A 19,490-nucleotide genomic window follows, 5' to 3' on the forward strand; every position below is an offset into this window, starting at 1 on the left:
ATGGCGCAGCAAGGAGCTCAGCTGGACGGAGCTAAATTCTGCTGTTCCATCTGTTTGGATCTACTGAAGGATCCGGTGACTATTCCCTGTGGACACAGCTACTGCATGAGCTGTATTAACAACTTCTGGGATGAAGAGGATAAGAAGGAAATCTACAGCTGTCCTCAGTGCAGACAGTCCTTCACACCGAGGCCTGTCCTGGTAAAAAGCACCATGTTAGCAGATTTAGTGGAGGAGCTGAAGAAGACTAGATTCCAAGCTGCTGCTGCTGATCTCTGCTATGCTGGACCTGAAGATGTGGCCTGTGATTTCTGCACTGGGAGGAAGCTGAAAGCCTTCAAGTCCTGTTTGACTTGTCCAGCATCTTACTGTGAGAAACACCTCCAGCCTCATTATGATGTAGCTCCACTGAAGAAACACAAGCTGGTCGACCCCTCCAAGAAGCTCCAGGAGAACATCTGCTCTCATCATGATGAGGTGATGAAGATGTTCTGTCGTACTGATCAGCAGATTATCTGTTATCTCTGCTCTGTGGATGAACATAAAGGCCACGACACAGTCTCAGCTAAAGCAGAAAGGACTGAGAGGCAGAGAGAGCTCGAGGTGAGTCGACTAAACATCCAGCAGAGAATCCAGGACAGAGAGAAAGATGTGAAGCTGCTTCAACAGGAAGTGGAGGCCGTCAGTCGCTCTGCTGATAAAGCAGTGGAGGACAGTGAGAAGATCTTCACTGAGCTGATCCGTCTCCTCCAGAAAAGAAGCTCTGATGTGAAGCAGCAGATCAGATCCCAGCAGGAAACTGAAGTGGGTCGAGTCAAAGAGCTTCAGGAGAAGCTGCAGCAGGAGATCACTGAGCTGAAGAGGAAAGACGCTGAACTGAAGCAGCTCTCACACACAGAGGATCACAACCAGTTTCTACACAACTACCCCTCAGTGTCTCAACTCAGTGAACCTACAGACTCATCCAGCATCAATATCCGTCCTCTCAGATACTTTGAGGATGTGACAGCAGCTGTGTCAGAGCTCAGAGATAAACTACAGGACATCCTGAAGGAGGAATGGACAAACATCTCACTGACAGTGACTGAAGTGGACGCTTTACTGTCAGAATCAAAATCAGAACCCAAGACCAGAGCTGGATTCTTAAGATATTCACATGAAATCACTCTGGATCCAAACAATGCAGACACGCAGCTGTTATTATCTGATGGGAACAGAAAAGCAAAACTAACAACTCAACAACAGTCTTATTCTAGTCACACAGACAGATTCACTGCATGTGGTCAGGTCCTGAGCAGGGAGAGTCTGACTGGACGTTGTTACTGGGAGGTGGAGTGGAGTGGGACAGGAGTTCGTGTAGCAGTCGCATACAAGAATATCAGCAGAGCAGGAAACTCAAGTGAATGTGCATTTGGATGCAATGACAAATCTTGGGCTTTATATTATTACAATAACAGTTATACATTCTGGTTCAACAGCATCTCAACTCCCGTCTCAGGTCCTGTTTCCTCCAGAGTCGGAGTGTACCTGGATCACAGAGCAGGTATTCTGTCCTTCTACAGCGTCTCTGAAACCATGACTCTCCTCCACAGAGTCCAGACCACATTCACTCAGCCTCTCTATGCTGGATTTCAATTTTATTCTAATAATTACGGAGACACAGCTGAGTTGTGTAAAGTGAAATAGTCAGAAGTCATTTGAGGGACAGTCAGTTATTTAGTCTCTGTCATTGTTGCTGAGAGCTCTTTGCTGAGGTGTTTCTGTGCTGCACAGAGATCAGCTGTCAATCAAGTTTGATGGACAACTTTAACATCTTCTCATCTGTTGTTATGTTATGTAAATATTTGAGTTTCTTTATGTGATGCTCTTTCTTGCTTGTGTGTTTCAGCAGAGAGGCTATCACTGCTCATGATGATTTTCTTCATATATAGAAACACAAACTTGCTTTTCTCAACATGGAAACTGAAACTTTGTGCTCTTGTTTCTTTTCCGTCTCATCGGTCTTAACAGAGAAAAATCAGACCTTCCTTTATCAAACATATTTTGCTCTCATGACTTTGTGAATCAGTAAAGAAATGTATTGTTGCATTTACATTCATAGTTATGCATGTTGTCCAATGTCACATATAAATCAGGTGTTATTAAGTGTTATAAAACAATAATAATCATGATACTAATCAATAAGTAGATCATTTATTAAGTTGTTGTACATAGCTGACATTCTGTGATTGATTGTGTGGTTGAAATGAATCTGAACATGAAATCATTGAACAAGAGTCATTTAACATACTTTACTGATTGGATGTGTGAACAAACTGAAGCTTTACACAATAAATAAAGTTTAATAATTCAATATTTTCTTCTGTCTTCATTTCAGGATCTCATTCAAAGTGCAAAGTTCATGTTTGTCAGTCAGTCTCTGAACTTTCTGGTTAATCATTAAAACAGCTTCATCACAGAGAAATGAGCAGAGCTTTCTATCACTTGTTGCTTTTAACTAACTCACATTTTATTTGTACATTCAGTCAATAAAGAGGATTTCTAACACAGGCCTAAAAAAACTGGAAAAATAGTTTTAAACATTAAATTTGGTCAAGTTTGGATGTGAAGATGTTTTGTTCAGTCATGATGAAGGTAAAACAACAGCATGGTATTGTCAATTTCAGGTAATTACTTTTATATTTACATTAATTTTCAGTATTTATCTTCTTTTAACTCACATTTAAAACAGTTTTTTATTGTTTCTGACAGCTGTGATTGATTTATTGAACCATCACAGTTAAAGTTTCTCCACCTTTTCTAGTACAGATGTAATTTACAATCATTTTATCATAATGTGAACACACACATATGAAAAACTACATTCAGTCTAATCAGAATAAACATCAGAAGAAGTTGAAATGTTTAGTCTAGTTTTAAACCATTAATAGTTTATAATAAAAATTTGATAAAGATTCATGTTGCTTCTAAGTTTTCTTAGTTGTCACTCAAACTCAGTCTTAAAGAAAACTATAATATTTAACATTAACAACAGCAAATGAAACATATTTAAACTCTATCAGGCCCAGTCATGAAATTATTAAATTATAAACTGAATAAAATCCTTCTTTTCATCTCGTTTCAAGTAGAGAGGTTTACTATCTTATCACTATCTTTACTTTATGGCACCATTTCCAAAAACAAGCTAAGATAACCACCGTCTTCTGGAGTGGAGGAACATGTGACTTTAGACTTTAGACACACACACACACACGAGCTTCATGAGCTTCATTGTATAAAAAGGGTTAAACACTCAGTATCTCTCTCAGACCGCTCCTCTTCCTGGAATGAATCAACGCTTGATAACTCCTCCCTCTTCTTCCTGCTCTCAAACACAACAAGCTCTGATTGGTCCACATATTTCCTTGTTCCCTCCCCTTCAGATCTACAGTTTGAAGATGGGTGTAACCAACATGTGGTGAGCTGCCAGCCTACATTTACTGAAGCAGCACATGCTGTTTAGATCAGAGCTCAAACTAGTTTCACTTCTCAGAAAGTGAAACTCAGACAGTCATTGTTACTGAGAGGTGAAATGGCGCAGCAAGGAGCTCAGCTGGACGGAGCTAAATTCTGCTGTTCCATCTGTTTGGATCTACTGAAGGATCCGGTGACTATTCCCTGTGGACACAGCTACTGCATGAGCTGTATTAACAACTTCTGGGATGAAGAGAATAAGAAGGAAATCTACAGCTGTCCTCAGTGCAGACAGACCTTCACACCGAGACCTGTCCTGGTAAAAAACACCATGTTAGCAGATATAGTGGAGGAGCTGAAGAAGACTGGACTCCAAGCTGCTGCTGCTGATCACTGCTATGCTGGACCTGAAGATGTGGCCTGTGATGTCTGCACTGGGAGGAAGCTGAAAGCCTTCAAGTCCTGTTTGACTTGTCCAGCATCTTACTGTGAGAATCACCTCCAGCTTCACTATAATGTCGCTCCACTGAAGAAACACAAGCTGGTGGAGCCCTCAGAGAAGCTCCAGGAGAACATCTGCTCTCATCATGATGAGGTGATGAAGATGTTCTGCCGTACTGATCAGCAGACTATCTGTTATCTCTGCTCTGTGGATGAACATAAAGGTCATGACACAGTCTCAGCTAAAGCAGAAAGGACTGAGAGGCAGAGAGAGCTCGAGGTGAGTCGACTAAACATCCAGCAGAGAATCCAGGACAGAGAGAAAGATGTGAAGCTGCTTCAACAGGAGGTGGAGGCCGTCAGTCTCTCTGCTGATAAAGCAGTGGAGGACAGTGAGAAGATCTTCACTCAGATGATCCGTCTCCTCCAGAAAAGAAGCTCTGATGTGAAGCAGCAGATCAGATCCCAGCAGGAAACTCAAGTGAGTGGAGTCAAAGAGCTTCAGGAGAAGCTGCAGCAGGAGATCACTGAGCTGAAGAGGAAAGACGCTGAACTGAAGCAGCTCTCACACACAGAGGATCACAACCAGTTTCTACACAACTACCCCTCAGTGTCACAACTCAGTGAACCTACACTCTCATCCAGCATCAATATCCGTCCTCTCAGATACTTTGAGGATGTGACAGCAGCTGTGTTAGAGCTCAGAGATAAACTACAGGACATCCTGAAGGAGGAATGGACAAACATCTCACTGACAGTGACTGAAGTGGACGTTTTACTGTCAGAATCAAAATCAGAGCCCAAGACCAGAGCTGGATTCTTGAGATATTCACATGAAATCACTCTGGATCCAAACACAGCACACACAAATCTGTTATTATCTGATGGGAACAGAAAAGCAGAACGAACACTTCAACAACAGTCTTATTCTAGTCATCCAGACAGATTCACTGCTAAGTATCAGGTCCTGAGTAGAGAGAGTCTGACTGGACGTTGTTACTGGGAAGTGGAGTGGAGCGGAGGAGTTTGTGTAGCAGTCGCATACAAGAATATCAGCAGAGCAGACGTAAATGAATGTAGATTTGGATGCAATGACAAATCTTGGGCTTTATATATTTTAACTGACGGTTATCGATTCTGGTTCAACAACATCTCAACTCCCGTCTCAGGTCCTGTTTCCTCCAGAGTCGGAGTGTACCTGGATCACAGAGCAGGTATTTTGTCCTTCTACAGCGTCTCTGAAACCATGACTCTCTTCCACAGAGTCAAGACCACCTTCACTCAGCCTCTCTATGCTGGAGTTAGGCTTTTTGATAATGGAAACACAGCTGAGTTGTGTAAAGTGAAATAGTCAGAAGTCATTTGAGGGACAGTCAGTTATTTAGTCTCTGTCATTGTTGCTGAGAGCTCTTTGCTGAGGTGTTTCTGTGCTGCACAGAGATCAGCTGTCAATCAAGTTTGATGGACAACTTTAACATCTTCTCATCTGTTGTTATGTTATGTAAATATTTGAGTTTCTTTATGTGATGCTCTTTCTTGCTTGTGTGTTTCAGCAGAGAGGCTATCACTGCTCATGATGATTTTCTTCATATATAGAAACACAAACTTGCTTTTCTCAACATGGAAACTGAAACTTTGTGCTCTTGTTTCTTTTCCATCTCATCGGTCTTAACAGAGAAAAATCAGACCTTCCTTTATCAAACATATTTTGCTCCCATGACTTTGTGAATGAAACAATAATAATCATGATAATAATCAATAAGTAGATCATTTATTAAGTTGTTGTACATAGCTGACATTCTGTGATTGATTGTGTGGTTGAAATGAATCTGAACATGAAATCATTGAACAAGAGTCATTTAACAGACTTTACTGATTGGATGTGTGAACAAACTGAAGCTTTACACAATAAATAAAGTTTAATCATTCAATATTTTCTTCTGTCTTCATTTCAGGATCTCATTCAAAGTGCAAAGTTCATGTTTGTCAGTCAGTCTCTGAACTTTCAGCTTTAATCATTAAAACAGCTTCATCACAGAGAAATGAGCAGAGCTTTCTATCACTTGTTGCTTTTAACTAACTCAGATTTTATTTGTACATTCAGTCAAGAAAGAGGATTTCTAACACAGGCCTAAAAAAACTGGAAAAATAGTTTTAAACATTAAATTTGGTCAAGTTTGGATGTGAAGATGTTTAGTTCAGTCATGATGAAGGTAAAACAACAGCATGTTATTGTCAATTTCAGGTAATTACTTTTATATTTACATTAATTTTCAGTATTTATCTTCTTTTAACTCACATTTAAAACAGTTTTTAGTGTTTCTGACAGCTGTGATTGATTTATTGAACCATCACAGTTAAAGTTTCTCCACCTTTTCTAGTACAGATGTAATTTACAATCATTTTATCATAATGTGAAAACACACATATGAAAAACTACATTCAGTCTAATCAGAATAAACATCAGAAGAAGTTGAAATGTTTAGTCTAGTTTTAAACCATTAATAGTTTATAATAAAAATTTGATAAAGATTCATGTTGCTTCTAAGTTTTCTTAGTTGTCACTCAAACTCAGTCTTAAAGAAAACTATAATATTTAACATTAACAACAGCAAATGAAACATATTTAAACTCTATCAGGCCCAGTCATGAAATTATTAAATTATAAACTGAATAAAATCCTTCTTTTCATCTGGTTTCAAGTAGAGAGGTTTACTATCTTATCACTATCTTTACTTTATGGCACCATTTCCAAAAACAAGCTAAGATAACCACCGTCTTCTAGAGTGAAGGAACATGTGACTTTAGACTTTAGATACACACACACACACACACACACACACACACACACACACACACACACACACACACACTCATTGGTTTTGGCTCCAAACATGAGATTTGATGACAGTGACTCTGCAAGAATAGAAATAGTAATTCATGATTTATCCACACAATGGTAGAGCGCTTCATGACTTCAAAGTGCCATAAATGACACAAATCTGTTGTCCACAAATCAGCAAAATGACGTCATTATCAAACTAATCATCTGCTCAATATATAAGATATTAACAAGTCATATCTATTGGGGTTAATATGAGCCTGAGTGTTTACATCATTATCTAGTGATGTCATCTATGAGGGGGGAAAACCTCAGCTTTAGTTATAACCAGGCGGGGAGTTCTGGTCCTCTGAAATGAAGCCAACCAGGAAGTAACTTAGAGCTGCATTCTATCAAAAGGCCACCAGGGGGCGACCGTCTCTATACAAGTCAATGGAGAATTCACCAACTTCTCACTTGATTTCTAACCTCAGTAACCGTTTTCAAAATGTGTTTATGGTCTCAATCGCTAGTTTAAAGCCTTCTTCAATGCAGTATGATGTTCATTTGGGACATTTTGGCCTCCCTGATTTTATATGTGACGATAAAGCAGGGTATGCATTAGGGCGTGGCTACGTCCTGATTGACAGGTTGATTGACCAATGTCCACGAGATCCAGACCTCGTAACTTTAGCAACCTCCCCGCTTCGCCCATGGCTCCGCCTCATGCCCATATAAGTCGAATCAATGTTTTTACTTTTCCCAGCATGCACCTGAAATTTTCAAGATGGCACTGCCCACATTCGAAACTATTGTCTTCCGAGCAGCAGTCCACAAACCAATGGGTGACGTCACGGATGTTACGTCCATTTCTTTTATACAGTCTATTGTTACGACGCCAAATACTTTAATTGGACGGCCACATTTGGTTCATGAACCACTGTTTGGCTACCACTGCCTAAGACTGCATGTTGGGTTTGAGTCTCAACATGAACAGCTGATGAACTGTAATATATCTTAGAATTGCTGCTGTAAAAGATATTAATATAAGAAGAGAATAGTTTTATTTTCTGGTGTTTTATTCTGATTTTTAGTCCTGTTTCAACTTTGATTTGAATCTTATTTAGACTCTTTCCTTCACGTCTGCTGCATTGACCCGCTTTCTCTTCATGGATCAATAAAGTTCATTTTATGGTATCTTATGGTAGATCTGACTGAGTATCAGCCGTGCTGTGAGTGCTGTGTGTTTATGTCGGGCTACGTGTCGTCTGATCTGTGTTGTAAAGGCGTGTTGGGACGGATCAGATGAGCTGAACCTGTTTCCTCAGATGCCGGACTGTCAGGAGGTTCAGGGCTTGGATGGCTGCCTTTTAATGAAAGCTGACTAAAGTAGTTTTCTGACTGTGTTTTTATCTGTGAACCTGAATCTGTTACAGCTACAGGAAGTTTCTGTGAAGCTTTATGTGAATGACAAGATGAACAAATGTCTTTAAACCAAAATCAACCAGCTCTGCAGCAACAGACTGTTTTATAGGCTGATATTTATTCTGATGTCACTGTGATTAATGGAATAAATACTTCTGTCATCCTGCAATGATCATGAACAATGGAGAAGTGCTGAGTTGGAAATATATTCCAATGTTAACCATTAAAATGAATAAATAAATATAAAAATGTGTATAGCACTATTCACAACAAGTGTTACAAAAAGATTCACGTAGCATATAAATACAAGAAAATAAAAGGCAAAATGAGAAGCAACAAGAAATAACATCACTCAGAGACCAAGTACACAATTATAAAATAACTAAATGAAACAAATATATAATTGCAGGCAAATATATAAAAATATAATGTCTCATTTACAGTAACACTGTAGAAAGATGCTGTAAAAACAATAATTAAACCATCATCCAGTAATCAAAGTTTCTGCTTAACTGCTTTATGGGGACAAAACAATAAATGTAGTGGTGACACATAAAATATACAGTAACATTTCTAATAAGGGTTCATAACACATATTTAAGTAAATCACAGTTAATGCATGATGATTTAATGCAGGATGTTCCATGAATTCCTGTTGTTCACCATTAACAAATGATCCAGTAACTATAGATTATATATACATATCACTGTAGACAATAGATTCATTAATGTTAATTCTTTAGATCACTCTCAAATTCCCAACATTACTTTGCCACCAGAAAGCAGGTGAGCAGTGTTTTTAAATAAGATATGAGCTTCATTGTATAAAAAGGGTTAAACACTCAGTATCTCTCTCAGACCGCTCCTCTTCCTGGAATGAATCAACGCTTGATAACTCCTCCCTCTTCTTCCTGCTCTCAAACACAACAAGCTCTGATTGGTCCACATATTTCCTTGTTCCCTCCCCTTCAGATCTACAGTTTGAAGATGGGTGTAACCAACATGTGGTGAGCTGCCAGCCTACATTTACTGAAGCAGCACATGCTGTTTAGATCAGAGCTCAAACTAGTTTCACTTCTCAGAAAGTGAAACTCAGACAGTCATTGTTACTGAGAGGTGAAATGGCGCAGCAAGGAGCTCAGCTGGACGGAGCTAAATTCTGCTGTTCCATCTGTTTGGATCTACTGAAGGATCCGGTGACTATTCCCTGTGGACACAGCTACTGCATGAGCTGTATTAACAACTTCTGGGATGAAGAGGATAAGAAGGAAATCTACAGCTGCCCTCAGTGCAGACAGACCTTCACACCGAGGCCTGTCCTGGTAAAAAGCACCATGTTAGCAGATTTAGTGGAGGAGCTGAAGAAGACTGGACTCCAAGCTGCTGCTGCTGCTGATCTCTGCTATGCTGGACCTGAAGATGTGGCCTGTGATGTCTGCACTGGGAGGAAGCTGAAAGCCTTCAAGTCCTGTTTGACTTGTCCAGCATCTTACTGTGAGAAACACCTCCAACCTCATTATGATGCACCTCCACTAAAGAAACACAAGCTGGTCGACCCCTCAGAGAAGCTCCAAGAGAACATCTGCTCTCGTCATGATGAGGTGATGAAGATGTTCTGCCGTACTGATCAGCAGATTATCTGTTATCTCTGCTCTGTGGATGAACATAAAGGCCACGACACAGTCTCAGCTGCAGCAGAAAAGACTGAGAGGCAGAGAGAGCTCGAGGTGAGTCGACTAAACATCCAGCAGAGAATCCAGGACAGAGAGAAAGATGTGAAGCTGCTTCAACAGGAGGTGGAGGCCGTCAGTCGCTCTGCTGATAAAGTAGTGGAGGACAGTGAGAAGATCTTCACTGAACTGATCCGTCTCCTCCAGAAAAGAAGCTCTGATGTGAAGCAGCAGATCAGATCCCAGCAGGAAACTGAAGTGAGTGGAGTCAAAGAGCTTCAGGAGAAGCTGCAGCAGGAGATCACTGAGCTGAAGAGGAAAGACGCTGAACTGAAGCAACTCTCACACACAGAGGATCACAACCAGTTTCTACACAACTACCCCTCAGTGTCACAACTCAGTGAAGCTACAGACTCATCCGGCATCAATATCCGTCCTCTGAGATACTTTGAGGATGTGACAGCAGCTGTGTCAGAGCTCAGAGATAAACTACAGGACATCCTGAAGGAGGAATGGACAAACATCTCACTGGCAGTGACTGAAGTGGACGTTTTACTGTCAGAATCAAAATCAGAGCCCAAGACCAGAACTGAGTTCTTGAGATATTCACATAAAATCACTCTGGATCGAAACACAGCATACATACAGCTGTTATTATCTGATGGGAACAGGAAAGCAGAAGTAACAAGACAACAACAGTCTTATTCTAGTCATCCAGACAGATTCACTAATTATTGGCAGGTCCTGAGTAGAGAGAGTCTGACTGGACGTTGTTACTGGGAGGTGGAGTGGAGCGGGTTAGGAGTTCGTGTAGCAGTCGTATACAAGAATATCAGCAGAGCAGGAAGTTCAAATGAATGTCAATTTGGATGCAATGACAAATCTTGGGCTTTACATTGTTACAATAGCAGTTATGGATTCTGGTTCAACAACATTAAAACTCCCGTCTCAGGTCCTGTTTCCTCCAGAGTCGGAGTGTACCTGGATCACAGAGCAGGTATTCTGTCCTTCTACAGCGTCTCTGAAACCATGACTCTCCTCCACAGAGTCCAGACCACATTCACTCAGCCTCTCTATGCTGGATTTCAATTTTATTCTAATAATTACGGAGACACAGCTGAGTTGTGTAAAGTGAAATAGTCAGAAGTCATTTGAGGGACAGTCAGTTATTTAGTCTCTGTCATTGTTGCTGAGAGCTCTTTGCTGAGGTGTTTCTGTGCTGCACAGAGATCAGCTGTCAATCAAGTTTGATGGACAACTTTAACATCTTCTCATCTGTTGTTATGTTATGTAAATATTTGAGTTTCTTTATGTGATGCTCTTTCTTGCTTGTGTGTTTCAGCAGAGAGGCTATCACTGCTCATGATGATTTTCTTCATATATAGAAACACAAACTTGCTTTTCTCAACACGGAAACTGAAACTTTGAGCTCTTGTTTCTTTTCCATCTCATCGGTCTTAACAGAGAAAAATCAGACCTTCCTTTATCAAACATATTTTGCTCTCATGACTTTGTGAATCAGTAAAGAAATGTATTGTTGCATTTACATTCATAGTTATGCATGTTGTCCAATGTCACATATAAATCAGGTGTTATTAAGTCTTATAAAACAATAATAATCATGATACTAATCAATAAGTAGATCATTTATTAAGTTGTTGTACATAGCTGACATTCTGTGATTGATTGTGTGGTTGAAATGAATCTGAAATGAAATCATTGAACAAGAGTCATTTAACAGACTTTACTGATTGGATGTGTGAACAAACTGAAGCTTTACACAATAAATAAAGTTTAATCATTCAATATTTTCTTCTGTCTTCATTTCAGGATCTCATTCAAAGTGCAAAGTTCATGTTTGTCAGTCAGTCTCTGAACTTTCTGGTTAATCATTAAAACAGCTTCATCACAGAGAAATGAGCAGAGCTTTCTATCACTTGTTGCTTTTAACTAACTCACATTTTATTTGTACATTCAGTCAATAAAGAGGATTTCTAACACAGGCCTAAAAAAACTGGACAAATAGTTTTAAACATTAAATTTGGTCAAGTTTGGATGTGAAGATGTTTAGTTCAGTCATGATGAAGGTAAAACAACAGCATGGTATTGTCAATTTCAGGTAATTACTTTTATATTTACATTAATTTTCAGTATTTATCTTCTTTTAACTCACATTTAAAACAGTTTTTAGTGTTTCTGACGGCTGTGGTTGATTTATTGAACCATCACAGTTAAAGTTTCTCCACCTTTTCTAGTACAGATGTAATTTACTATCATTTTATCATAATGTGAACACACACATATGAAAAACTACATTCAGTCTAATCAGAATAAACATCAGAAGAAGTTGAAATGTTTATTCTAGTTTTAAACCATTAATAGTTTATAATAAATATTTGATAAAGATTCATGTTGCTTCTAAGTTTTCTTAGTTGTCACTCAAACTCAGTCTTAAAGAAAACTATAATATTTAACATTAACAACAGCAAATGAAACATATTTAAACTCTATCAGGCCCAGTCATGAAATTATTAAATTATAAACTGAATAAAATCCTTCTTTTCATCTGGTTTCAAGTAGAGAGGTTTACTATCTTATCACTATCTTTACTTTATGGCACCATTTCCAAAAACAAGCTAAGATAACCACCGTCTTCTGGAGTGAAGGAACATGTGACTTTAGACTTTAGATACACACACACACACACACACACACACACACACACACACACACACACACACACACACACATTCATTGGTTTTGGCTCCAAACATGAGATTTGATGACAGTGACTCTGCAAGAATAGAAATAGTAATTCATGATTCATCCACACAACGGTAGAGCGCTTCATGACTTCAAAGTGCCATAAATGACACAAATCTGTTGTCCACAAATCAGCAAAATGACGTCATTATCAAACTAATCATCTGCTCAATATATAAGATATTAACAAGTCATATCTATTGGGATTTATATGAGCCTGAGTGTTTACATCATTATCTAGTGATGTCATCTATGAGGAGGGAAAACCTCAGCTTTAGTTACAATGCCAAATATCTTTATTGGGCGGCCACATTTGACCCATGAACCACTGTTTGGCTACCACTGCCTAAGACTGCATGTTGGGTTTGAGTCTCAACATGAGCAGCTGATGAACTGTAATATATCCTAGAATTGCTGCTGTAAAAGATATTAATATAAGAAGAGAATAGTTTTATTTTCTGGTGTTTTATTCAGATGTTTAGTCCTGTTTCAACTTTGATTTGAATCTTATTTAGACTCTTTCCTTCACGTCTGCTGCATTGACCCGCTTTCTCTTCATGGATCCATAAAGTTCATTTTATGGTATCTTATGGTAGATCTGACTGAGTATCAGCCGTGCTGTGAGTGCTGTGTGTTTATGTCGGGCTACGTGTCGTCTGATCTGTGTTGTAAAGGCGTGTTGGGACGGATCAGACGAGCTGAACCTGTTTCCTCAGATGCCGGACTGTCAGGAGGTTCAGGGCTTGGATGGCTGCCTTTTAATGAAAGCTGACTAAAGTAGTTTTCTGACTGTGTTTTTATCTGTGAACCTGAATCTGTTACAGCTACAGGAAGTTTCTGTGAAGCTTTATGTGAATGACAAAAAATGACTAAATGAAACAAATATATAATTGCCGGCAAATATATAAAAATATAATGTCTCATTTACAGTAACACTGTAGAAAGATGCTGTAGAAACAATAATTAAACCATCATCCAGTAATCAAAGTTTCTGCTTAACTGCTTTATGGGGACAAAACAATAAATGTAGTGGTGACACATAAAATATACAGTAACATTTCTAATAAGGGTTCATAACACATATTTAAGTAAATCACAGTTAATGCATGATAATTTAATGCAGGATGTTCCATGAATTCCTGTTGTTCACCATTAACAAATGATCAAGTAACTATTGATTATATATACATATCACTGCAGACAATAGATTCATTAATGTTAATTCTTTAGATCACTCTCAAACTCCCAACATTACTTTGCCACCAGAAAGCAGGTGAGCAGTGTTTTTAAATAAGATATGAGCTTCATTGTATAAAAAGGGTTAAACACTCAGTATCTCTCTCAGACCGCTCCTCTTCCTGGAATTAATCAACGCTTGATAACTCCTCCCTCTTCTTCCTGCTCTCAAACACAACATGCTCTGATTGGTCCACATATTTCCTTGTTCCCTCCCCTTCAGATCTACAGTTTGAAGATGGGTGTAACCAACATGTGGTGAGCTGCCAGCCTACATTTACTGAAGCAGCACATGCTGTTTAGATCAGAGATCAAACTAGTTTCACTTCTCAGAAAGTGAAACTCAGACAGTCATTGTTACTGAGAGGTGAAATGGCGCAGCAAGGAGCTCAGCTGGACGGAGCTAAATTCTGCTGTTCCATCTGTTTGGATCTACTGAAGGATCCGGTGACTATTCCCTGTGGACACAGCTACTGCATGAGCTGTATTAACAACTTCTGGGATGAAGAGGATAAGAAGGAAGTCTACAGCTGTCCTCAGTGCAGACAGACCTTCACACCGAGGCCTGTCCTGGTAAAAAACACCATGTTAGCAGATTTAGTGGAGGAGCTGAAGAAGACTGGACTCCAAGCTGCTGCTGCTGATCTCTGCTATGCTGGACCTGAAGATGTGGCCTGTGATGTCTGCACTGGGAGGAAGCTGAAAGCCTTCAAGTCCTGTCTGGTGTGTCTTGTCTCTTACTGTGAGAATCACCTCCAGCCTCATTATGAATCACCTTCATTTAAAAAACACAAGCTGGTCGAGCCCTCGAAGAAGCTTCAGGAGAACATCTGCTCTCATCATGATGAGGTGATGAAGATGTTCTGTCGCACTGATCAGCAGATTATCTGTTATCTCTGCTCTGTTGATGAACATAAAGGTCATGACACAGTCTCAGCTGCAGCAGAAAGGACTGAGAGACAGAGAGAGCTCGAGGTGAGTCGACTAAATATCCAGCAGAGAATCCAGGACAGTGAGGGAGATGTGAAGCTGCTTCAACAGGAGGTTCAGGCTGTCAGTCGCTCTGCTGATAAAGCAGTGGAGGACAGTGAGAAGATCTTCACTGAGCTGATCCGTCTCCTCCAGAAAAGAAGCTCTGATGTGAAGCAGCAGATCAGATCCCAGCAGGAAACTGAAGTGAGTCGAGTCAAAGAGCTTCAGGAGAAGCTGCAGCAGGAGATCACTGAGCTGAAGAGGAAAGACGCTGAACTGAAGAAGCTCTCACACACAGAGGATCACAACCAGTTTCTACACAACTACCCCTCAGTGTCACAACTCAGTCAACCTACAGACTCATCCAGCATCAATATCCGTCCTCTCAGATACTTTGAGGATGTGACAGCAGCTGTGTCAGAGCTCAGAGATAAACTACAGGACATCCTGAAGGAGGAATGGACAAACATCTCACTGACAGTGACTGAAGTGGACGTTTTACTGTCAGATTCAAAATCAGAGCCCAAGACCAGAGCTGAGTTCTTGAGATATTCACATGAAATCACTCTGGATCCAAACACAGCACACACACGGCTGTTATTATCTGATGGGAACAGAAAAGCAGAAGTAACACTTCAAAAACAGTCTTATTCTAGTCATCCGGACAGATTCACTGGATGTGATCAGGTCCTGAGTAGAGAGAGTCTGACTGGACGTTGTTACTGGGAGGTGGAGTGGAGCGGAGGAGGAGTTTGTGTAGCAGTCACATACAAGAATATCAGCAGAGCAGGAAACTCAAATGAATGTAAATTTGGACGCAATGACAAATCTTGGGCTTTACATTATAGCAATAACAGTTATGAATTCTGGTTCAACAGCATTAAAACTACTGTCTCAGGTCCTGTTTCCTCCAGAGTCGGAGTGTACCTGGATCACAGAGCAGGTATTCTGTCCTTCTACAGCGTCTCTGAAACCATGACTCTCCTCCACAGAGTCCAGACCACATTCACTCAGCCTCTCTATGCTGGACTTTGGTTTTATTATGCCTTTGGAGACACAGCTGAGTTGTGTAAAGTGAAATAGTCAGAAGTCATTTGAGGGACAGTCAGTTATTTAGTCTCTGTCATTGTTGCTGAGAGCTCTTTGCTGAGGTGTTTCTGTGCTGCACAGAGATCAGCTGTCAATCAAGTTTGATGGACAACTTTAACATCTTCTCATCTGTTGTTATGTTATGTAAATATTTGAGTTTCTTTATGTGATGCTCTTTCTTGCTTGTGTGTTTCAGCAGAGAGGCTATCACTGCTCATGATGATTTTCTTCATATATAGAAACACAAACTTGCTTTTCTCAACATGGAAACTGAAACTTTGTGCTCTTGTTTCTTTTCCATCTCATCGGTCTTAACAGAGAAAAATCAGACCTTCCTTTATCAAACATATTTTGCTCTCATGACTTTGTGAATCAGTAAAGAAATGTACTGATGCATTTACATTCATAGTTATGCATATTGTCCAATGTCACATATAAATCAGGTGTTATTAAGTGTTATAAAACAATAATAATCATGATACTAATCAATAAGTAGATCATTTTTTAAGTTCTTGTACATAGCTGACATTCTGTGATTGATTGTGTGGTTGAAATGAATCTGAACATGAAATCATTGAACAAGAGTCATTTAACAGACTTTACTGATTGGATGTGTGAACAAACTGAAGCTTTACACAATAAATAAAGTTTAATAATTCAATATTTTCTTCTGTCTTCATTTCAGGATCTCATTCAAAGTGCAAAGTTCATGTTTGTCAGTCAGTCTCTGAACTTTCAGCCTTAATCATTAAAACAGCTTCATCACAGAGAAATGAGCAGAGCTTTCTATCACTTGTTGCTTTTAACTAACTCAGATTTTATTTGTACATTCAGTCAATAAAGAGGATTTCTAACACAGGCCTAAAAAAACTGGAAAAATAGTTTTAAACAGTATATTTGGTCAAGTTTGGATGTGAAGATGTTTTGTTCAGTCATGATGAAGGTAAAACAACAGCATGTTATTGTCAATTTCAGGTAATAACTTTTATATTTACATTAATTTTCAGTATTTATCTTCTTTTAACTCACATTTAAAACAGTTTGTAGTGTTTCTGACAGCTGTGATTGATTTATTGAACCATCACAGTTAAAGTTTCTCCACCTTTTCTAGTACAGATGTAATTTACTATCATTTTATCATAATGTGAACACACACATATGAAAAACTACATTCAGTCTAATCAGAATAAACATCAGAAGAAGAAGTTGAAATGTTTATTCTAGTTTTAAACCATTAATAGTTTATAATAAATATTTGATAAAGATTCATGTTGCTTCTAAGTTTTCTTAGTTGTCACTCAAACTCAGTCTTAAAGAAAACTATAATATTTAACATTAACAACAGCAAATGAAACATATTTAAACTCTATCAGGCCCAGTCATGAAATTATTAAATTATAAAGTGAATAAAATCCTTCTTTTCATCTGGTTTCAAGTAGAGAGGTTTACTATCTTATCACTATCTTTACTTTATGGCACCATTTCCAAAAACAAGCTAAGATAACCACCGTCTTCTGGAGTGAAGGAACATGTGACTTTAGACTTTAGACACACACACACACACACACACACACACACACACACACACACACACACACACACACACACACACACACACACACACACACACACACACACACACACACACACACCCACACCCACACCCACACCCACACACACATTCATTGGTTTTGGCTCCAAACATGAGATTTGATGACAGTGACTCTGCAAGAATAGAAATAGTAATTCATGATTCATCCACACAACGGTAGAGCGCTTCATGACTTCAAAGTGCCATAAATGACACAAATCTGTTTTCCACAAATCAGCAAAATGACGTCATTATCAAACTAATCATCTGCTCAATATATAAGATATTAACAAGTCATATCTATTGGGATTTATATGAGCCTGAGTGATTACATCATTATCTAGTGATGTCATCTATGAGGGGGAAAACCTCAGCTTTAGTTACGACGCGAAATATCTTTATTGGGCGGCCACATTTGGTCCATGAACCACTGTTTGGCTACCACTGCCTAAGACTGCATGTTGGGTTTGAGTCTCAACATGAACAGCTGATGATCTGTAATATATCCTAGAATTGCTGCTGTAAAAGATATTAATATAAGAAGAGAATAGTTTTATTTTCTGGTGTTTTATTCAGATTTTTAGTCCTGTTTCAACTTTGATTTGAATCTTATTGAGACTCTTTCCTTCACGTCTGCTGCATTGACCCGCCTTCTCTTCATGGATCAATAAAGTTCATTTTATGGTATCTTATGTTAGATCTGACTGAGTATCAGCCGTGCTGTGAGTGCTGTGTGTTTATGGGCTAAGTGTGGTCTGATCTGTGTTGTAAAGGCGTGTTGGGACGGATCAGACGAGCTGAGCCTGTTTCCTCAGATGCCGGACTGTCAGGAGGTTCAGGGCTTGGATGGCTGCCTTTTAATGAAAGCTGACTAAAGTAGTTTTCTGACTGTGTTTTTATCTGTGAACCTGAATCTGTTACAGCTACCGGAAGTTTCTGTGAAGCTTTATGTGAATGACAAGATGAACAAATGTCTTTAAACCAAAATCAACCAGCTCTGCAGCAACAGACTGTTTTATAGGCTGATATTTATTCTGATGTCACTGTGATTAATGGAATAAATACTTCTGTCATCCTGCAATGATCATGAACAATGGAGAAGTGCTGAGTTGGAAATATATTCCATTGTTAATCATTAAAATAAATGAATATAAAAATGTGTATAGCACCATTCACAACAAGTGTTACAAAAAGTTTCACGTAGCATATAAATACAAGAAAATAAAAGGCAAAAAGAGAAGCAACAAGAAATAACATCACTCAGAGACCAAGTACACAGTTATAAAATTACTAAATGAAACAAATATATAATTGCAGGCAAATATATAAAAATATAATGTCTCATTTACAGTAACACTGTAGAAAGATGCTGTAAAAACAATAATTAAACCATCATCCAGTAATCAAAGTTTCTGCTTAACTGCTTTATGGGGACAAAACAATAAATGTAGTGGTGACACATAAAATATACAGTAACATTTCTAATAAGGGTTCATAACACATATTTAAGTAAATCACAGTTAATGCATGATGATTTAATGCAGGATGTTCCATGAATTCCTGTTGTTCACCATTAACAAATGATCAAGTAACTATAGATTATATATACATATCACTTTAGACAATAGATTCATTAATGTTAATTCTTTAGATCACTCTCAAACTCCCAACATTACTTTGCCACCAGAAAGCAGGTGAGCAGTGTTTTTAAATAAGATATGAGCTTCATTGTATAAAAAGGGTTAAACACTCAGTATCTCTCTCAGACCGCTCCTCTTCCTGGAATGAATCAACACTTGATAACTCCTCCCTCTTCTTCCTGCTCTCAAACACAACAAGCTCTGATTGGTCCACATATTTCCTTGTTCCCTCCCCTTCAGATCTACAGTTTGAAGATGGGTGTAACCAACATGTGGTGAGCTGCCAGCCTACATTTACTGAAGCAGCACATGCTGTTTAGATCAGAGTTCAAACTAGTATCACTTCTCAGAAAGTGAAACTCAGACAGTCATTGTTACTGAGAGGTGAA

At 38.9% G+C, this 19,490-nt stretch overlaps 3 protein-coding genes across 3 annotated transcripts; all 3 read left to right on the plus strand.

Moving 5' to 3' along the window:
• On the plus strand, positions 1-1,686 carry LOC128368633 (tripartite motif-containing protein 16-like). Its single transcript, XM_053329486.1, has one exon. The coding sequence runs from the start codon at positions 1-3 to the stop codon at positions 1,684-1,686; it is 1,686 nt and encodes a 561-aa protein (XP_053185461.1).
• A 1,885-nt stretch (positions 1,687-3,571) lies between these two features.
• On the plus strand, positions 3,572-10,950 carry LOC128369793 (E3 ubiquitin/ISG15 ligase TRIM25-like). The gene is made up of 2 exons (XM_053330869.1): positions 3,572-5,236; positions 9,223-10,950. The coding sequence occupies exons 1-2, from the start codon at positions 3,572-3,574 to the stop codon at positions 10,948-10,950; spliced, it is 3,393 nt and encodes a 1,130-aa protein (XP_053186844.1).
• Positions 10,951-14,181: 3,231 nt separating this feature from the next.
• On the plus strand, positions 14,182-15,874 carry LOC128368634 (tripartite motif-containing protein 16-like). Its single transcript, XM_053329487.1, has one exon. The coding sequence runs from the start codon at positions 14,182-14,184 to the stop codon at positions 15,862-15,864; it is 1,683 nt and encodes a 560-aa protein (XP_053185462.1). The 3' UTR covers positions 15,865-15,874.
• Positions 15,875-19,490: the final 3,616 nt, after the last annotated feature.

This window comes from Scomber japonicus, chromosome 12, assembly GCF_027409825.1.
Source record: "Scomber japonicus isolate fScoJap1 chromosome 12, fScoJap1.pri, whole genome shotgun sequence".
NCBI classification, from domain to species: domain Eukaryota; kingdom Metazoa; phylum Chordata; class Actinopteri; order Scombriformes; family Scombridae; genus Scomber; species Scomber japonicus.

Excerpts from the sequence above, each read along its gene's own strand:
- LOC128369793 (XM_053330869.1), top strand. The coding sequence starts at position 3,572 with ATGGCGCAGCAAGGAGCTCAGCTGGACGGAGCTAAATTCTGCTGTTCC. Across the intron at positions 5,237-9,222 it reads ACACAGCTGAGTTGTGTAAA|AAAGTGAAACTCAGACAGTC; the intron begins GTGAAATAGTCA and ends TTCACTTCTCAG.
- LOC128368634 (XM_053329487.1), top strand. The coding sequence starts at position 14,182 with ATGGCGCAGCAAGGAGCTCAGCTGGACGGAGCTAAATTCTGCTGTTCC.
- LOC128368633 (XM_053329486.1), top strand. The coding sequence starts at position 1 with ATGGCGCAGCAAGGAGCTCAGCTGGACGGAGCTAAATTCTGCTGTTCC.